The sequence below is a fragment of the Myotis yumanensis genome, unplaced genomic scaffold, assembly GCF_028538775.1.
Source record: "Myotis yumanensis isolate MYYU_CA2020_CCGP unplaced genomic scaffold, mMyoYum1.0.hap1 SCAF_9, whole genome shotgun sequence".
Taxonomy (NCBI): domain Eukaryota; kingdom Metazoa; phylum Chordata; class Mammalia; order Chiroptera; family Vespertilionidae; genus Myotis; species Myotis yumanensis.
In genome coordinates this window covers 38674816-38691575 of record NW_027223760.1, presented here as the reverse complement: position 1 = coordinate 38691575, position 16760 = coordinate 38674816, and the positions used below count along the sequence as shown (strand labels likewise).

The 16760-nt window shown below is 36.5% G+C and overlaps 1 protein-coding gene across 1 annotated transcript in view; it reads left to right on the top strand.

The window, feature by feature from the left end:
• SEMA3C (semaphorin 3C) overlaps positions 1-16760 on the top strand; it is a 169030-nt gene that overhangs the window by 130916 nt on the left and 21354 nt on the right. The window contains exons 13-14 of the mRNA XM_070424142.1: positions 11814-11902; positions 16232-16273. Coding sequence (XP_070280243.1) covers positions 11814-11902; positions 16232-16273 — 131 coding nt within the window. The remainder of the gene's footprint in view (positions 1-11813; positions 11903-16231; positions 16274-16760) is intronic.

Genomic DNA, 16760 nt, shown 5'->3' with positions numbered 1-16760 from the left:
ATGGTTTGACATTCAAAGGACCTAGGTCTAAATCTTGTCCTCTATACTTAGTAGTTCTATGACCTTGAGCAAATGATGTAAGATCTTTAACACTAGTTCCCTTAATTATACTACTTTATGGCCTTATTTTAAAGATTAAAAGAGATGATCTATGTAAAACCCTGAGTGTACTGCCTAGAAATTAGTAAGCATTTAGCAGGTACATATGCACATGTACCTACACAGTAGATATATATATATATATATATATATATATATATATATATATATATTATGTATATATGCATTCATAAATATTTTTTAATTTTGATTAGGAATCCTCATGCTATTCTTTTCACTAGACATAAGCACTCTTCTTTCATATAGTTCATTTTCTTGTGAAAGAAAACAGGCAAAAAAAAGTGTACATAATTATTCTATACTATTACTTAAATTTGAGTACACTATAGTAAGAAAAACTGAGAGAAAAAAATGTAATGACAGATCATAGATGGGTCTGCTGGTAATGTACTGGAGGCATTTTATTTGTTTGGAAATTACAGATAAAAGTAAAGAACTGGTATATAAGAATAGCCAATTGTCAGAAGTCAAGAGTGGGAATATGGAAGGACAATTTCAGACTGTGGAAGGAAAGTTAATTATACTGTCTGTAAAGTTTACAAGGAAGGTTCACATATGTGCTCTCCTTTGATCTTGAACAGCCTCGTCAGGTATGTAAGGCAAAAACTATATCCACATTTTATAGAGAAATAAAGTGTATTGCAGGAGGCAGGTTTGCTCAAGTGCACACCATTTGCAAGTGTAAACCCAGAATGGATAAAATGAAAATAGATGACACTATTGTAGGTTTGGGAGAGTAGGTATATATTTTTTCAATAGTGATGTATGAACTGCCATTGACTCGGCTGTTAATGAAGAGTGGATATCTACTCCTGAGAGCTGACTGCAGAAAGAAAGCCATCGCAGAGCACAGTTACATGCACACCCAGTGTCCAGCATATGGGGGAATGGTACTGACTGGCTGTCTCCCCTCTAAGATAACTGCTGTTAGGCAGGCTCAGTGGCAGTGTCCTGAATTAGCAAAGTAGCTTTAATAGATCTGCTTTGAGTATTTACTTTCTTTTTTGTCATGTTAGTTTTAACTACAACATGATTTTTAGCTATAGTTTTGCTTCATTATATTTCTTTAATTATTACTTCTGTTGTTTAAATTTAATATGCTTATGTTTTTAATGTGGAAAATAAATTTTAAAAAAAGAAAATGTAAAGAAAAGCAATCCTTGTTTATATTCTCTTATTTGAAACTAAATGTCTTTTGGGATTCAGAAGTATTTGAAAGTGTAAAGATAATATGTGCATATATATTAGGTAAATGGCTTCAGAACCTTGGGCCACACCCCCTGAAATGTACAGTACTATTTCTGCAGACAGAAATCTTCAAACCACTTATAATAAATAAAGACCATAAATAGTGTCAAGTAAATGCAGGTCAGGTTTTGTAGCCAAATAAGTTCAAGTCAGGACAGATTTTACCTCCAAAGAAAATTTAAAAAAAACAAAACACTTTTTGAAATTTAGAATTGCAAGTCAAAGATAATATTCTTGAATTTAAAATAGACTATAATTCCCTTTTCATATAGAAGGATTATACTTAAATACTGACTTTCTTTCACTTCGTCACATATCACAAGTAGCTCTGCTGGGTTATTTTTGGGTGGGGGTGGGTGGTGTTTTATTTTATTAGTACGTTCACTTAAAATTCTCTGAAATGTCATTGTTTGATGACTTTTTCTTAAAGATTTATTAGTTCATTTAACTGAAAATCACAATAATAGGGTGGTTTTAGATGTGGTTTGACCAGGGCGCCAGCTCCTTTCTTTGAGTTTTTGCCTCTGTTCTCCTTAGCAGGGAGTAGGAAAAACCTTTGTCCTTATGTCAATTTTTCTTATGTTTGCAACTGGCTGCAGCAGTGACAAACATCTGCAAACCAATCAACCAGCTCTGATGGAAAGAGGGTCATGTCTGGTTCTCTTTACTCTTACTATAAACTCGAGTTTCCTTTTTGTGTTATTTACTTTCAGATTAAAAACATCCTTTCGCATTTCTTCAAATGCAGATCTGCTGGCAAAAATTTTCCTAAAAATTATTTGTCTAAAAAATATTTTATTTCATCTTCATTTTCTTAAAAAATATTTCCCCTGGATATAGAATTCTGGATTAACTCTTTTCCCCCCAGCATTTAAAAAAAAAGCGTCATTCCATTTTCTTCTAACCTCCATTGTTTCTAATAAAAAGTCAGCAATAATTATATTTCTTGTTCTCATGACATGTCTTTTTTCTCTGGCTGCTTTCGAAGTTGTTGTTTTTTTTTTTCCTACATTTTTTGTTTTCAGAAGTTTTAATAGAATGTGCTTAGGTATGGTTCAGCTTGGGTCTCACTGAATTCCTACATCTTCAACATAGCATTTTTTAATCAAATTGGGGAAGTTTTCAGCCATTATTTTATCATATATTTTTTCTTCCTCAATATATCCTTATTTTCCTTTCATAGCTCTAATTACACATATATTAGACTATTTGAAAATGTCACATGCCCAAAAATCTTTTCACTTTCTTCAATCTTTTTTTCTCTGTGTTCTTGTAACTGGGTAATTTCTATTTCTTTGACTTCAAGTTCATTGACTCTTTCTTCTTTCAATCTCTACTATTAAGTCTATGGAGTTAATATTGCATTTCAGTTTTTGTACTTTAGTTTAAAGACCAAACTTTCTCTCTTGTATGTCTTATTAGATCTTGGAGTTCCAGGTTTTGTTAGGATAGGCTTAACATAAGTCTTACTCTAGAATGTGGCACCTACTCTTCTAGGCTCAGCCTTTCTTGTGTCGACTGAATGCCAAAAGTTTTAACAAGGTATTAATGAGGTCTTTCTGCTGTGGTAGGGTACTCCAACTTCACCAAGAATTGCTCTTCCCCAGAACTGTTGAACCTATAATTTGTCTATTCCCTTCTCCCTATAGCAGCTGCAGTCTGTTAAGCCTTGAGTGGTTTCAATCCTGCAAATATATAGGCCAGGAATCTGCTACAGACTCACAGCAGATTTCTACAGGGACTTTGGAACCCACTTTCTTGGCAGCTCCCTCTCTTTGATATTATGTGCCACAGAACTCATTAGTTTCTGCTGCCCAAAATTTTCCTCATCTCAGTGGGACCACTACGCACTACTTGCACACCAGCTTCCTACACCTCTGTTGGGAAATTATTCCCAAGCAGATAGTTGAGTGATCAGAGAGATTTTCATATGAGTTTCCCTTATTTTAATCTTGTGCTGTTATTCATTTCCTAGAAAGAATTACCTCATACAGTTTGTCCAGTTTTATAGTTGTTAACTGCAGTTAGCCTATTCTGGCATTAGTTAGTCCATCGTGGCCAGCTGCCTTATTGCCCACCAGAAAGGTTTTTCTGATTATATTTCCACCCAAAGTGTTTTAAAACACCTATTTCCTTATATCCATGCCAGTTCTAGGTTTTATTATTATTGTAATGTTTGCAGATTAAGTGGATATTTTTATAATTTTATTAATCACATATAAGCCTTGATTTTCATATTTGAAACTGTTCATTATAATTGTGTCTAGGGAAACCCCCTAAGGACTATAGTTTAAATGAGACTCAGCAGATTAGATATACAAGTGACTATTGGAATGACCCGCTGGGTAATGAGCTACGTTTGATCACTTGTTTGAGACAGCCAGCACTTCCTGTGCTATAAATACAAGCTGTTCTCTTGTCTGGAGACAGTGGAAAGGTTTAAGGATAATATTACTATGCTCCTTACATTAGAAAGAAAAATCTTAGGTTGCATAAAATATATAAAATAGAAAAGAAGCTCATCTGGGAATTTCTTTAAAAATTCAACGAAACAAAAGATAATTAAAATCACTGATGTGGGTTGGTGAGCCTATTGTGTTATCTTTGTGTGTAGGTTTACATTCTTCAAAATACATAAGATTCATCTTGCTTGATTTATGTAACAGTGCTTGAATGTATTCAAGGTATGTCTATTATCTATACCGAATAGATGAGGAAATTGAATTTTAAAAATGGTGACTCCAATAATGTCAAAAGTTTAGTAAGTGGCTGAACTACAAATAAAAAATAACTTGCACTTATGGAGGACATAATATGTTGCAGACATCATGCTAAGCTCTTTCCATGTATTATTCATGTAGCTTTTATTAATTAGAATTATTTCCACTGAAAGTGACCCCATACACCTTACTCAAACTAGTTTTTTTTTTAAAAATGTGTGTGTTTTTTCCTTTTTGTGTGTTCACTGGGAAATGCAGGAGGCAGCCTCAGGCATAGTTGAATCTGTGCTAAAATGATGTCAGGATTTATGTGTGCTCCCATCAAAATGTTAGTCATTGGACGATATGCATGTTAGAATGTCAGTGAAACTCCCAATTACTTATGTCTACATAAAGCCATCTCTGTATCCTTTAATTTGAAGATGAAAATGTAGTTATTAAATGTCTTCCTTCTGAGGGTAGTGAGAATGGCATTCCTTGAATATATTCACAACATAAATCCTCAGCATATGGCAGCAAGGATGGCTCCAACATCTTCAGATTTATGTCTGTGACAGCCCTGAACTCGGAAAGAAAGAGGTTTCCACTTATCTAATTCTCAGGGAGCACTCGCCCTGACTTGTTCTGTGCTCACTCCTGCATGAATCGCAGGCAAAGGAATGCCCTTTAGGACCAGCCCCAGTCCTGTGTGTCTCCCTGAGCTGGAGAGTGTTACACCATTCCTCAACTATGAAGACGTAAATGAAAAGGGGGCGGCTTCCCAAAGGTCTCAGCATGTTATTAAAAGAAGGGGAGGTGATTCTAGGTAGGCCTTAGTAACAGGCATCCATCACAAAAGGTATAATTATCATTTACATGTACACACAAGCAAACAGGTTTAAGGAAAAAAGGATGATAATCTATTTCACTGTAACTCTATTGTAGGTATGATGCTTTTCCCAAGGAAGTAAAAACAATATCCCAATTCTGCAGTGCACTAAAAATGATTCATGTTGTGAGTACATTCAAGGAATGCCATTCTTACTACCCTCAGAAGAAAGACATTTGATGACTACATTATCATCTTCAAACTAAAGGACACAGAGACAGCTTTATATGGACATAATGAATTGAGAGTTTTATAAACATTCTAAAATGCATATTTTTAGTGACTAACATATTAATGGGAACACACATAATACTCAAAAAACCATAAATCCTAAACTGTGAAATCTTGAGGACTGTGCCTATTTATCTCTGCATACATACTTGATCTGATGACTGACGCACTGAAAGTGTTCAATAATACTACATTGAATCAGTGAGTGAAAATGGATAGAAGATTATCCAAATCTATTTATTCACATAGTAGTGGATAATATAGTCCCAAGGATATGTCAGAAGTACTTCCTATATAGGGAAGTGAAGGATTTGAGTCTGTTTTCAAAAAAAAAAACAACTATAGGTGTCTACCAAGACTGCTTTTTGAAAGAAACCATCTTATTAGGGAGGAGTCATGGGTAATTCCATATATGACTCTTTCTCAGCACCACAACAGATTTAAATGTTACTTAAGCATTTGATAACTGAACTGTCTACTAAGTATTGGTTTATGATATGCGTTAGTCATGATTAAGTTGGACCAAATTAAATCTGTCTCTTGAGAATCTGAATTAGAGCTTGTGGGCATCAGGCAGTTTGTAACAGGAGCAGAAATATAAAGACATCCAAAGTGGCGGCTTGTAAATGGTGTACACCAGAGTTAGGATATTTGTTTCTGAGGCACCAAGTCCTAGAGAGTCTGTGTAGTCACCTAAGTTGTTGACTGACTTACTAGAACTATTGCTATGTCTTCAGTATTCCAGTCTCGCTGAGATCTGGCATCATCGTAAAAAAAAACCTGTATAATTCTGAGCACCACTTTCAAATGCAATAATGCCAAACTACAGTGTATCCAAAGAAACAGGGAATGTGATTTGGATTTTAATTTGAATAAGGTATGCCTGAAGAGAGTGATCATGCTTAGAACAGAGAAAAAGTATAGAGCGTAGAAAGATAAACTTGGAGGGATGTGAAAAACAAAATGAGTATAATCTTGGTAGGGGTAGAAGAAAGTCCAGTGAATAAACAAAACAAAGAGGTAGGTCTGCTTATACTCAATTGAAAAAATAAATATTCCAACATTTTGCTGGCCCTTGAAAGAGTGATCTTGCCCTAGCCAATGTGGATCAGGTGGTTGAGCATTGTCCCACGCACTGAGAGGTCATAAGTTCAATTCCTGGTCAGGGCACATGCCAGGATAGCAGGCCTGATCCCCAGTGGGGGAGCATGCAGGAGGCAGCCAATGGAGAAGTCTCTCTCTTCTTCTCTCACTAAAATCAATAAAAACATTTTTTTAAAGAGTGATCTTGAATGATAAAATTGTAGTAATAAGATATTGTAGATATTAGATAACCAGAACTTCTTTGATTTAAAGAATGTATCATACAAATATATCACTTAAAGAATATATCACGGAGAAACCAAGATGGCGGCATAGGTAAACACGGGAGTTTGCTGCCTCAAACAACCACTTCAAAAATACAACTAAAAGACGGAACGGACATCATCCAGAACCACGAGAAAGCTGACTGAGTGGAAGTTCTACAACTAGGAGGAAAGAGAAAAGCATACCGAGGCTCAGAGGAGGCGCAGTGCTGAAGTAAAATACTAAGGTTCGGAGTGCATGCGGAGCGGGCTGGAGGCTGAGGGCGCGGTTGTCGTTTTCAATCAGGAGGGAGTCTCAGGCTCTGAGCTCCAGTTCCGGGCGAGTCTCTAAGGACCTACACTCATACGGGAGAAGCGGGACTGTCTGGCATCGCTCAGAACCCTAGGGCAGCTTTCTCTCTGTGGGGCTTGCAGCGACTACTGGGACACTGAGAAGCAGAGCCTCTGAGGGCAAGACTGAGAGCAGCCATAATTGCTAATCCCGCCCTGTTGATCCCATGGGACCCGCCCCACCCAAGCCCTGCAGGGAGGCTTTTGCTGGATAGCCTCAGGCAAAAACTAGATTAGCACCTCCCTAGAGTTCCAGGAGCCAGGAAGCCCAGAGGTCAGAGTGGGACCATCCAGCTTGCAGCTCCGTGGAACCATAAAAGACACACTCAGGGGGCAGACTCAGTGAGCACAAAAGCCCCATCGAAACAAGTCTAGCCCCAGAGGGGTGTCTCCAGCACAGAAGTTCTCCCACCGCAGACACAGCTGATTCCCACAGCCAATTGGCCTTGAGGTCAATTCCTCACAGTGATAACTACAACAATCAAGGCTTAACCACAACAAGACTGTGCACAAAGCCCACAAGGGGGTGCACCAAGAGTGTCTACCTCAGGTAATTGGGACACTTAGCACAGAAAGGCACTCTATCAACACAGTGAAGCATAAAAAATGCCGAGACAAAGAAATAGAACACAAACGACAGAATTGGAGGAAAGCAAACTGCTGGATATAGAGTTCAAAACCACACTTTTAAGATCTTTAAAGAACTGTCTAGAAGCCGCCGATAAATGTAGTGAGATCTTCAAGAAGACTGGTGAAACCCTCGATGTTGTGATAAAGAACCAACTAGAAATTAAGCATACACTGACTGAAATAAAGAATATTATACAGACTCCCAACAGCAGACCAGAGGATCACAAGAATCAAGTCAAAGATTTGAAATACGAAAAAGCAAAAAACACCCAACCGGAAAAGCAAAATGAAAAAAGAATCCAAAAATACGAAGATAGTGTCAGGAGCCTCTGGGACACCTTCAAGCGTAGCAACATCTGAATTATAGGGGTGCCAGAAGAAGAGAGAGAGCAAGATATTGAAAACCTATTTGAAGAAATAATGACAGAAAACTTCCCCCACCTGGTGAAAGAAATAGACTTCCAAGTCCAAGAAGCGCATAGGACCCCAAACAAAAGGAACCCAAAGAGGACCACACCAAGACACATCATAATTAAAATGCCAAGAGCAAAAGACAAAGAGAGAATCTTAAAAGCAGCAAGAGAAAGAAAATCAGTTACCTACAAGGGAGTACCCATACGACTGTCAGCTGATTTCTCAACAGAAACTTTGCAGGCCAGAAGGGAGTGGCAAGAAATATTCAAAGTGATGAATACCAAGAACCTACAACCAAGATTACTTTATCCAGCAAAGCTATCATTCAGAAGTGAAGGCCAGATAAAGAGCTTCACAGATAAGAAAAAGCTAAAGGAGTTCATCACCACCAAACCAGTATTATATGAAATGCTGAAAGGTATCCTTTAAGAAGAGGAAGAAGAAGAAAAAGGTAAAGATACAAATTATGAACAACAAATACACATCTATCAACAAGTGAATCTAAAAATCAAATGAATAAATAATCTGATGAACAGTATGAACTGGTGATTGTAATAGAATCAGGGACATAGAATGGGAATGGACTGACTATTCTGGGGGGGGGGGGGGATGTGGGAGGTGAGGGAAGAGATTGGACAATAATCGTGCACCTATGGATTAGGACACTGGGTGGGGAGTGAGGGCGGTGGGTGGGGTGGGAACTGGGTGGAGGGGAGTTATGGTGGGAAAAAAGAGTAACTAATGTAATAATCTGAACAATAAAGATTTAATTTTAAAAAAAAAAGAATATATCACAAAGAATATGTCCAGTGTTATAGAATCTTTTTTTAGAAAATTAGGCTAATTATCAGCAGTGGATTTATCATAGTTTTAAAGTTTCTCATTTTTACCTATTGGGAAAGACTCAAACAACTCTGTTTTTGTATTTTTGTATTATTTTACTTAAAGAAAGTCCCCCTAAACCAGTGGTCGGCAAACTGTGGCTCACGAGCCACATGCGACTCTTTGGCCCGTTGGTGTGGCTCTTCCACAAAATACCACGTGTGGGCGCGCAGGTACAGTACAATTGAAACTTCGTGGCCCATGCGCAGAAGTCGGTATTTTGTGGAAGAACCACACTCAAGGGTCCAAAGAGCCGCATGTGGCTCGCGAGCAGCAGTTTGCCAAACAATGCCCTAAACTATGTAAGTTGAATGTCCATAAACCTGGGTTAACCATTATTAATAGTGATGATTAACAATAATACAGGGATTTTTAAACCTCTCCCATTCATATTTAAAACCACAAATTAGAATGACTTCAATTTATGCATAAAGAACTTTTGATATGTGTAATTATAATAGGAACAAACGTGTTCATTTGTTATGCACTGATTAAAACTTAATCAGGGTAATAAAGGGCTCTGCAGAAATGCAAGCTCCTAAAGTACCAATACAAGTCTAAACATGGAAATGTAAAAGAATTAAAATGGATATTCTTTTCTTGAAAGGCAGATTTAAATGATACATTTTTATCATTGAGCCACTCACATAATGGGCATCCAATAAATATTTGTTTCTGTATGTAGAGCTTGCATTTCTATGATTTTATTTAAGCTTCACTTTCAGTATTGTTACCAATACTTATATATACTTATATTTTTGCAAGAATTTCACATAACTTCACATTCAGTTTTACTTGATAAAAAATATATGTATTTTCCTTTAATAGTATCAAAATGAAATAGAAATTAACTCATCATTAGCAGCAAAACAAACAAGCAAACAAAACTAAAATAGGAAGACAACCAATAAAAAGGGGTGCTCCGGTTTTGATTACAAATAAGTAAAAAGCAAGTTTTACGTTGCCTTTCTTTAGACCATTTGTACAGAATATTTTTGTAATATTTTACAAATGGCATGAATAAAGTATGTCTGCTATGGCTTCTTTCAGAAGAAATGGTGATCTATATAAAGTTTTCTCTCATAATAAGTTAAGAGCCAGTTGTCCCGTTTGAGAATACTTATTAATCATTTTCATGGTTGATAGTTTTATCTTTGGGAACTCCTGTAATCAAGATCTCCTTTCATGTAGTTTTGTTTGGGGTTATGGTTCAACAGTTTCTGCTCAGTCTCTCCTCGGGGAAGAGGCCACTGCTGTCATGTGGAATGGCAGTGATCCCTGCAAGCTGCAGCGGGGACCCATAAACTCTGTTGTGACTTCTTAAAAAATGAAAAGTATGACCTTTCTGATAGCAGGACCTAAAACAAAGATGTTTTTACACCCTCATCCATCACACACACACACACACACACACCCTGCCCTGTTTTCATTTCCAGGATTTCATTTTAGGTTTTTTGTCATGTTTTATTTCTGCAAAGTTTCCACTGTTCTTGGTGATGAACTCTGGATAGAAATTGGGAAACATCTCAACCACATTCATCAATTTTCAATTGTGACCTTTCTATGTGGCGTCCTCAAGTGTTTTTTTCACTTCCAGCATATAATTTCATTACTTACTTTCCAGGAGAATAGTACAGATTGTTACCAGGGCTCATTCCAAGGAAGCTAATGAATTTAAAACTTTTAAAGTGTTTAAATTACACCTAGAGCCTGCAAAGCTTTGGTATTGTTGCTTGTTTTTGAGTTTGGCTGAAGAAATGAATTTTAAGTTATGGGATGTAGTTTGAAATTTGTGAGATCAGGTGCTTCTAAGATCAGATACTTTGTATCCTCACAAGATTTAAGGATTTTTCTGGAAAAATCTCCAAATCTTGTTCTTGTGTATATAAACGTTTTTAAAATTTTTAGTAGGTTTTAATATTTTAGTTGGTAACCTTTTAAAGTACAGTTTATTTTTCATTAAGAATTAGTTTGAGTCTTTTAATTAAGTTCATAAAATAGAAACTGTAAGCATGAAGAGGGTCTTTCATGTAGAAAAACGGACAATTTGAAATGTGAGATGTGTGATTTGTGGTTTCATCACTAAGTGATTCTTAGTTGCAAAGTCCTGTACAACTCAGTGCAAGTTAACTCTTCTCATGGACATTTGTCAACAGAATTACAAAGTGTTCCAGTATCTGTGGTAATTTACCTTTCCAAATTAAAAGTTCACAAGTTCATGCTTATACATTAAAGAATAAGGCCTTGCCCTGACCGGTTTGGCTCGGTGGATAGAGCGTCGGCCTGCGGACTGAAGGGTCCCAGGTTCGATTCCGGTCAAGGGCATGTACCTCAGTTGCAGGCACATCCCCAGTGTGGGGTGTGCAGGAGGCAGCTGATCGATGTTTCTCTCTCATCGATGTTTCTAGCTCTCTGTCTCTCTCCCTTCCTCTCTGTAAAAAATCAATAAAATATATTTTTAAAAAAAGAATAAGGCCTTGATGATCAAGATGATCTCATTATTTTATTAGAAACATATTTTGGAAGAAATGTATTGTTATTTGATCAAATCATCACTCAAAAATGTGCTTTAGCCCTAACCGGTTTGGCTCAGTGGATGGAGCGTCGGCCTGCGGACTGAAGGGTCCCGGGTTCGATTCTGGTCAAGGGCATGTACCTTGGTTGCGGGCATATCCCCAGTGGGGTGTGCAGGAGGCAGCTGATTGATGTTTCTCTCTCATTGATGTTTCTAGCTCTCTATACCTCTCCCTTCCTCTCTGTAAAAATCAATAAAATGTATTTTTTTTAAATGTGCTTTAATCCCACATTGCTAAATCTCAACTGGTTTCTTTTCAACCTAAAATATATTTGATTCATAGTGTGGCATAATTAATGCTTAAAGTAATGTTTATATGATGTAAGAACAATATTTTAAATTCTAAGCCAGTAATCTTATGTCTAAGTGTCTTTCTCACCCTTTCAAAACAGGACTTGTAACATCTCCTTGTTCTTTCTCTGACTTAGATCGGGGCACTGTGCAGAAGGTGGTGGTTCTTCCGACTAACAGCTCTGCCAGCAGCGAGCTCATTCTGGAGGAGCTGGAAGTGTTTAAGGTTTGAACATCTCTTCTATTAGTCTCTGAACATGCACGATGAACAGAATTCTTTCATCTAACAGACACTTTGGAGGAAAATAATATCTTATAAAAGATCAAATAAAGAATGTAATAAATTGTGAGGGTAGGAACACCAGATAACATGAGAAATATAGAACAAACATTTTTCTGAAGTGTTTTGATGCATTTCAAGCTATCTTAACATAAAAGGATTAGTGTTTCTCAGCGATCATCACAACTTGAAGAATTTTGTTCATCATTATTTTTAAAAAATGAGTTCTGTGGTCAAGGTCTAGAAGATTTGCCTTGAAAGGGCTTTTATCGTTTGCTTCACAAACCACTGAAACCCAAATGCTTTCACATTATTGATTGTTAGATAAACTTTCTCATATTTTTTAGCCAGGAATTTCAAGATAAACTGCCTTGTTGTCTCCTTTTTTATTGTTTTCAATTTAAATGTCACCCTAATTAAGTAAAACAAATGTTGTCTCTTTATCACTCAAAATTTTATGTTCTCTCTGAACTTTAGATCTCACTGTATTATTCTTTCTTGAATTTGGCTTTTAAACAAAGAAAGACAACAACAACAAAGGCACACAGAGAGAAGTTGAGTCCTGCAAGATCTTACCTGGCCAGGGCAGAGTGCCGATTCTTTATGTACCTGTGAGCCTGGAGAGCAGATCTGTGGTGCCCTGCACACCCTTCTCTCCTTAAGGTGTAGGTCATCAAGTTCAGTGTGTCCTTTTTATCTGCTTTGAAAAGATGGGTAAAAGCACAGAGGATCTGTTAGGATCAAAATGAAACTTTGATGTGGAATCAATTCTACTGCATTCTACACTATTGTCAACTAAAACAAGTAAGAAACATTGGCCCACGGACACCAAAAGACTGGAGTCAGTGTATAACTAAGTAAAAGTAGCATGTCAGAACTCAGGGGCAGACTATTGTTAGTCCAGTGAGCTGCTTTGCTTAGTTTAGTGGACTCAGAATGTGTTGACTTATTAATATACATTACCACAGTCACCAAAAATATTGAATTTATAAGCACATACGTGATCGAGACAGCCTGCTGTTAGATGATGCTAACACATTTTCAATGTGAAGGAATATTTTTAATCAAATCAAATATAAAATGTGAGGAACTCCGGGAAATTGTTCAATGTTATTAAGTTGACAGTGTTGAATGCTAGCTCACTTTGTCATAAGCTTTTTGTGATTAGTGCATTAAAATCGTGCTCATTAAATGTTCACCACATGCTTTCAAGTGCCTTTTCTATGCTTGCTTTGGAAAGAAATTGTTTCACTAGATTAACCAGATTCACATTATATATAAAATATAATTTTTTTTCATTCAATTCAGCAGGGACAACTTGGCTAGCCAAAATAATATAAAGTACCTTATTCTGAACTTCTCCTGAAGATAGCAAAAATGCCATATTGTAGCACTTCATTTTGAATTCTGAAATACCTTTTTTTAGGCAGTCAGGAAATGTTAATTAAGTGAGCTTGACACAAACTCAAACATGTATGTGATGGCAAGGTCTTAAAGAAACGTGAGTCCTTCTGATCATGTGCTAACTACTTACGGTCTGTTAGATGAGTTAGGCCAGTGTTATCATCACAAAGAATAAACTCTCGGTGGAAAAATGGAGCCAGTCAAAATGCATGCGTGTGCCAGTGACTGATGTGGCTGAATTGAGAGATACAGTTACCAAATACAGTTACTGCCTTTGACGTGGTGTTTGGGTCACATTTTCTGAGGCGAGGTAAAAATAATTGGGTGTGTATGCTGTACTGGGAGAGGCACATCAGGAAATAATGCATTCAAATGGAGAAATGCCTTAGTTAAGGGTCCCACAGATACACTGCCGGAAACTCAATGGAACTTTTCAAAACCAGGCACTTCGTTTCATGTACTGTGCAGAACCACGATCTCTTATTTTAATCCTCTGTTCAGAATAATTTCTGAAAATATGTCCAGCGTCCCTAAACTTTACTTGAATTGGAGGTGCAACTTTGAGATGTTGCCTACATGGATATAAGTTGCAATACTTTCTTTTGTATGTGTGTGTATTTCTCTCTTTTTTTAATTTAAATTCTTCATTGTTTAAAGTCTTACATAAGTCTCCTTTTTCCCCCATTGACAACTCCCCGACTACCCCCACCCCCCGGCACATGCTCTTACCCTCCCCCCCATCTGTGTCCATTGGTTCTGCTTATATGCATGCATACAAGTCCTTTGGTTGATCTCTTACTCCCTCCCCTTCCCCTGACTTCTCTCTGAGGTTGGATGGTCTGTTCAGTGCTACCTTGTCTCTGGATCTATTTTTGTTCATCAGTTTATGTTGATCATTATATCCCACATATGAGTGAGATCATGTGATATTTATTTTTCTCTGACTGGCTTATTTCACTTAGCATAATGCTCTCCAGGTCCATCTATGCTGTTGCAAATGGTAAAAGCTCCTTCTTTTTTACTGCAGCATAGTATTCCATTGTGTAGATGTACCACAGTTTTTTAATCCACTCATCTGCTAATGGGCTCTTAGGCTGTTTCTAAATCTTAGCTATTATAAATTGTGCTTCTATGAACAAAGGGGTACATATATCCTTTCTGATTGGTGTTTCTGGTTTCTTGGGATATATTCCCAGAAGTGGGATTACTGGGTCAAATAGGAGTTCCATTTTTAAAGTGTTGAGGAAACTCCATACTCTTCTCCACAGTGGCTGCACCAGTCTGCAATCCCACCAGCAGGGCACGAGAGTTCCTTTTTCTCTATAACCTCACCAGCATTTGTCATTTGTTGACTTGTTGATAATAGCCATCCTGACAGGTGTGAGATGGTACCTCATTGTTGTTTTGATTTGCATCTCTTGGATGGTTAGTGACCTTGAGCATGTTTTCATGTCTCTCAGCCTTCTGTATGTCCTCTTTCGAAAAGTGTCTATTTAGATCCTTTGCCCATTTTTTTTATTGAATTGTTTATCTTCCTTTTGTTAAGTTGTATAAGTTCCCTGTAAATTTTAGAGATTAAACCCTATTGAAGATAACATTGGCAAATATGTTCTCCCATGCAATGGGCTTTCTTGTTGTTTTGTTGATGGTTTCTTTTGCTCTGCAGAAGCCTTTTATTTTGATGTAGTCCCATTTGTTTATTTCCTTCTTAGTTTCCATTGCCCTAGAAGCTGTATCGGTAAAGATATTGCTATGACATATGTCTACTATTTTGCTGCCTATGGAGTCTTCTAAGATTTTTATGGTTTCCCTGTATGTGTGTGTATTTCTAAGCAATGAGCCAAACTTGTTACAATAGTGTTTAGAGATATTGCCATTTTATATTTCAAATGTTAGAACATACAGCTTCAGAAAGTGAAATCATTGTGGGCACAGTTGATTTTGAAAAGTTGCTCCCACTTGAGTTAATCAAGTAAAATTTCAGACTTTCATTAGGTTATCACATCTAATTCTTAATCTTTAAAAGTAACTAATAATATTTAAGAAGTAAATTTATAAATAGAGTGGCTTTCAAAAAGGATTACTATTTCATAAAATTCTTAGATTCTTTAACTGGTTCACATTTATTAAAAGAGGATCCTTGCCCTGATGTGGCTCCGTTAGTTGGAGCATCGAACACCGAGAGCCAGGGGTTGAATGCCCACTCAAGGCACATGCCCGTATTTCAGCTTTGATCCCTGGTTGGGGCACATGCAGGAGGCAATGAATTAGTGTATTTTTCTCTCTATCTCTCCTTCTCTCTCTTAAAATAGCAATATTTATTTTATAAAGCAGATCCCTGACAACATTACTTTGCAGCAAAAAGAATTAATAAGTATGGTTCAAGCTAATAAATGCTTCTTTCCAAAACAACTTTTGTCAGGTGAACAATTGTGTCTTATGCAGAGTGCTGTGTGTGGAATAAGATGGGGTACCATTCCACAGTCCCCCACCCAGATACCCAGATTCAATCCTGAGTTACTCATTGGATTCATTATTCCAAGATACGCTTTTTTCAGTTCTCTCAAATTGTCATTTTTTTTTCTAATGACTATATTGATATATGTGTTATAATTGCAACTTTTTTTTTAGTTTAGGCATATATCTGTGTAACAAATCCATCCTTACCCCCAGAGGAAATATATTATAGACAAGTATTGCTGGACTTTGAAAGTATATATATATATATATATATATATATATATATATATATATACACATTTAGAGAGAAATAATGTTTTCTTGAATTTCAACAGAAAAGAGAAATTGTTTTGAATGCAAAATCATTTTGAATGATTATTTGAACAACTAACAATATTTTTCTTTTTTCAGAATCATGTTCCTATAACAACAATGAAAATTTCATCTAAAAAGGTAAAACCAACCCCATTTTTATTTTCTTTGCATGTAAAAAATTTTACTACTATGAAAAAGTGTATTTATAATTTCTGAAAAATCTATTTTAATATTAGCATAATAATTAATACTATTTACAGAATACCATGAAATCACTTTCAATTTTGATGTAGAATTCACTAGCTAGTAGTGGAGACAAAAATAGGTTTATTTTTGTACAAAAGTCCATCAGAGCAAAACACACATATGTACAGCATGATAGCCCAACATTTTGTATATCCTTTATGCTCAAATATTACTGTGTGTTAAGCCAACCAAAATAAAAAATTAAAAAAAAAACACCTTTCTGAAGAAAGGATTTAGCATAATGTTGGGCCACTATAATATCACATTCTCAGGAGCTCAGATTGAGTAATTAATCCTCTTTTGAGTTCCTGATTCTGTCACTTGTTTAAAATACGAAATGCATTTTTAAGCTTGTTTTTAAGAAAATGCTATTTTTTAG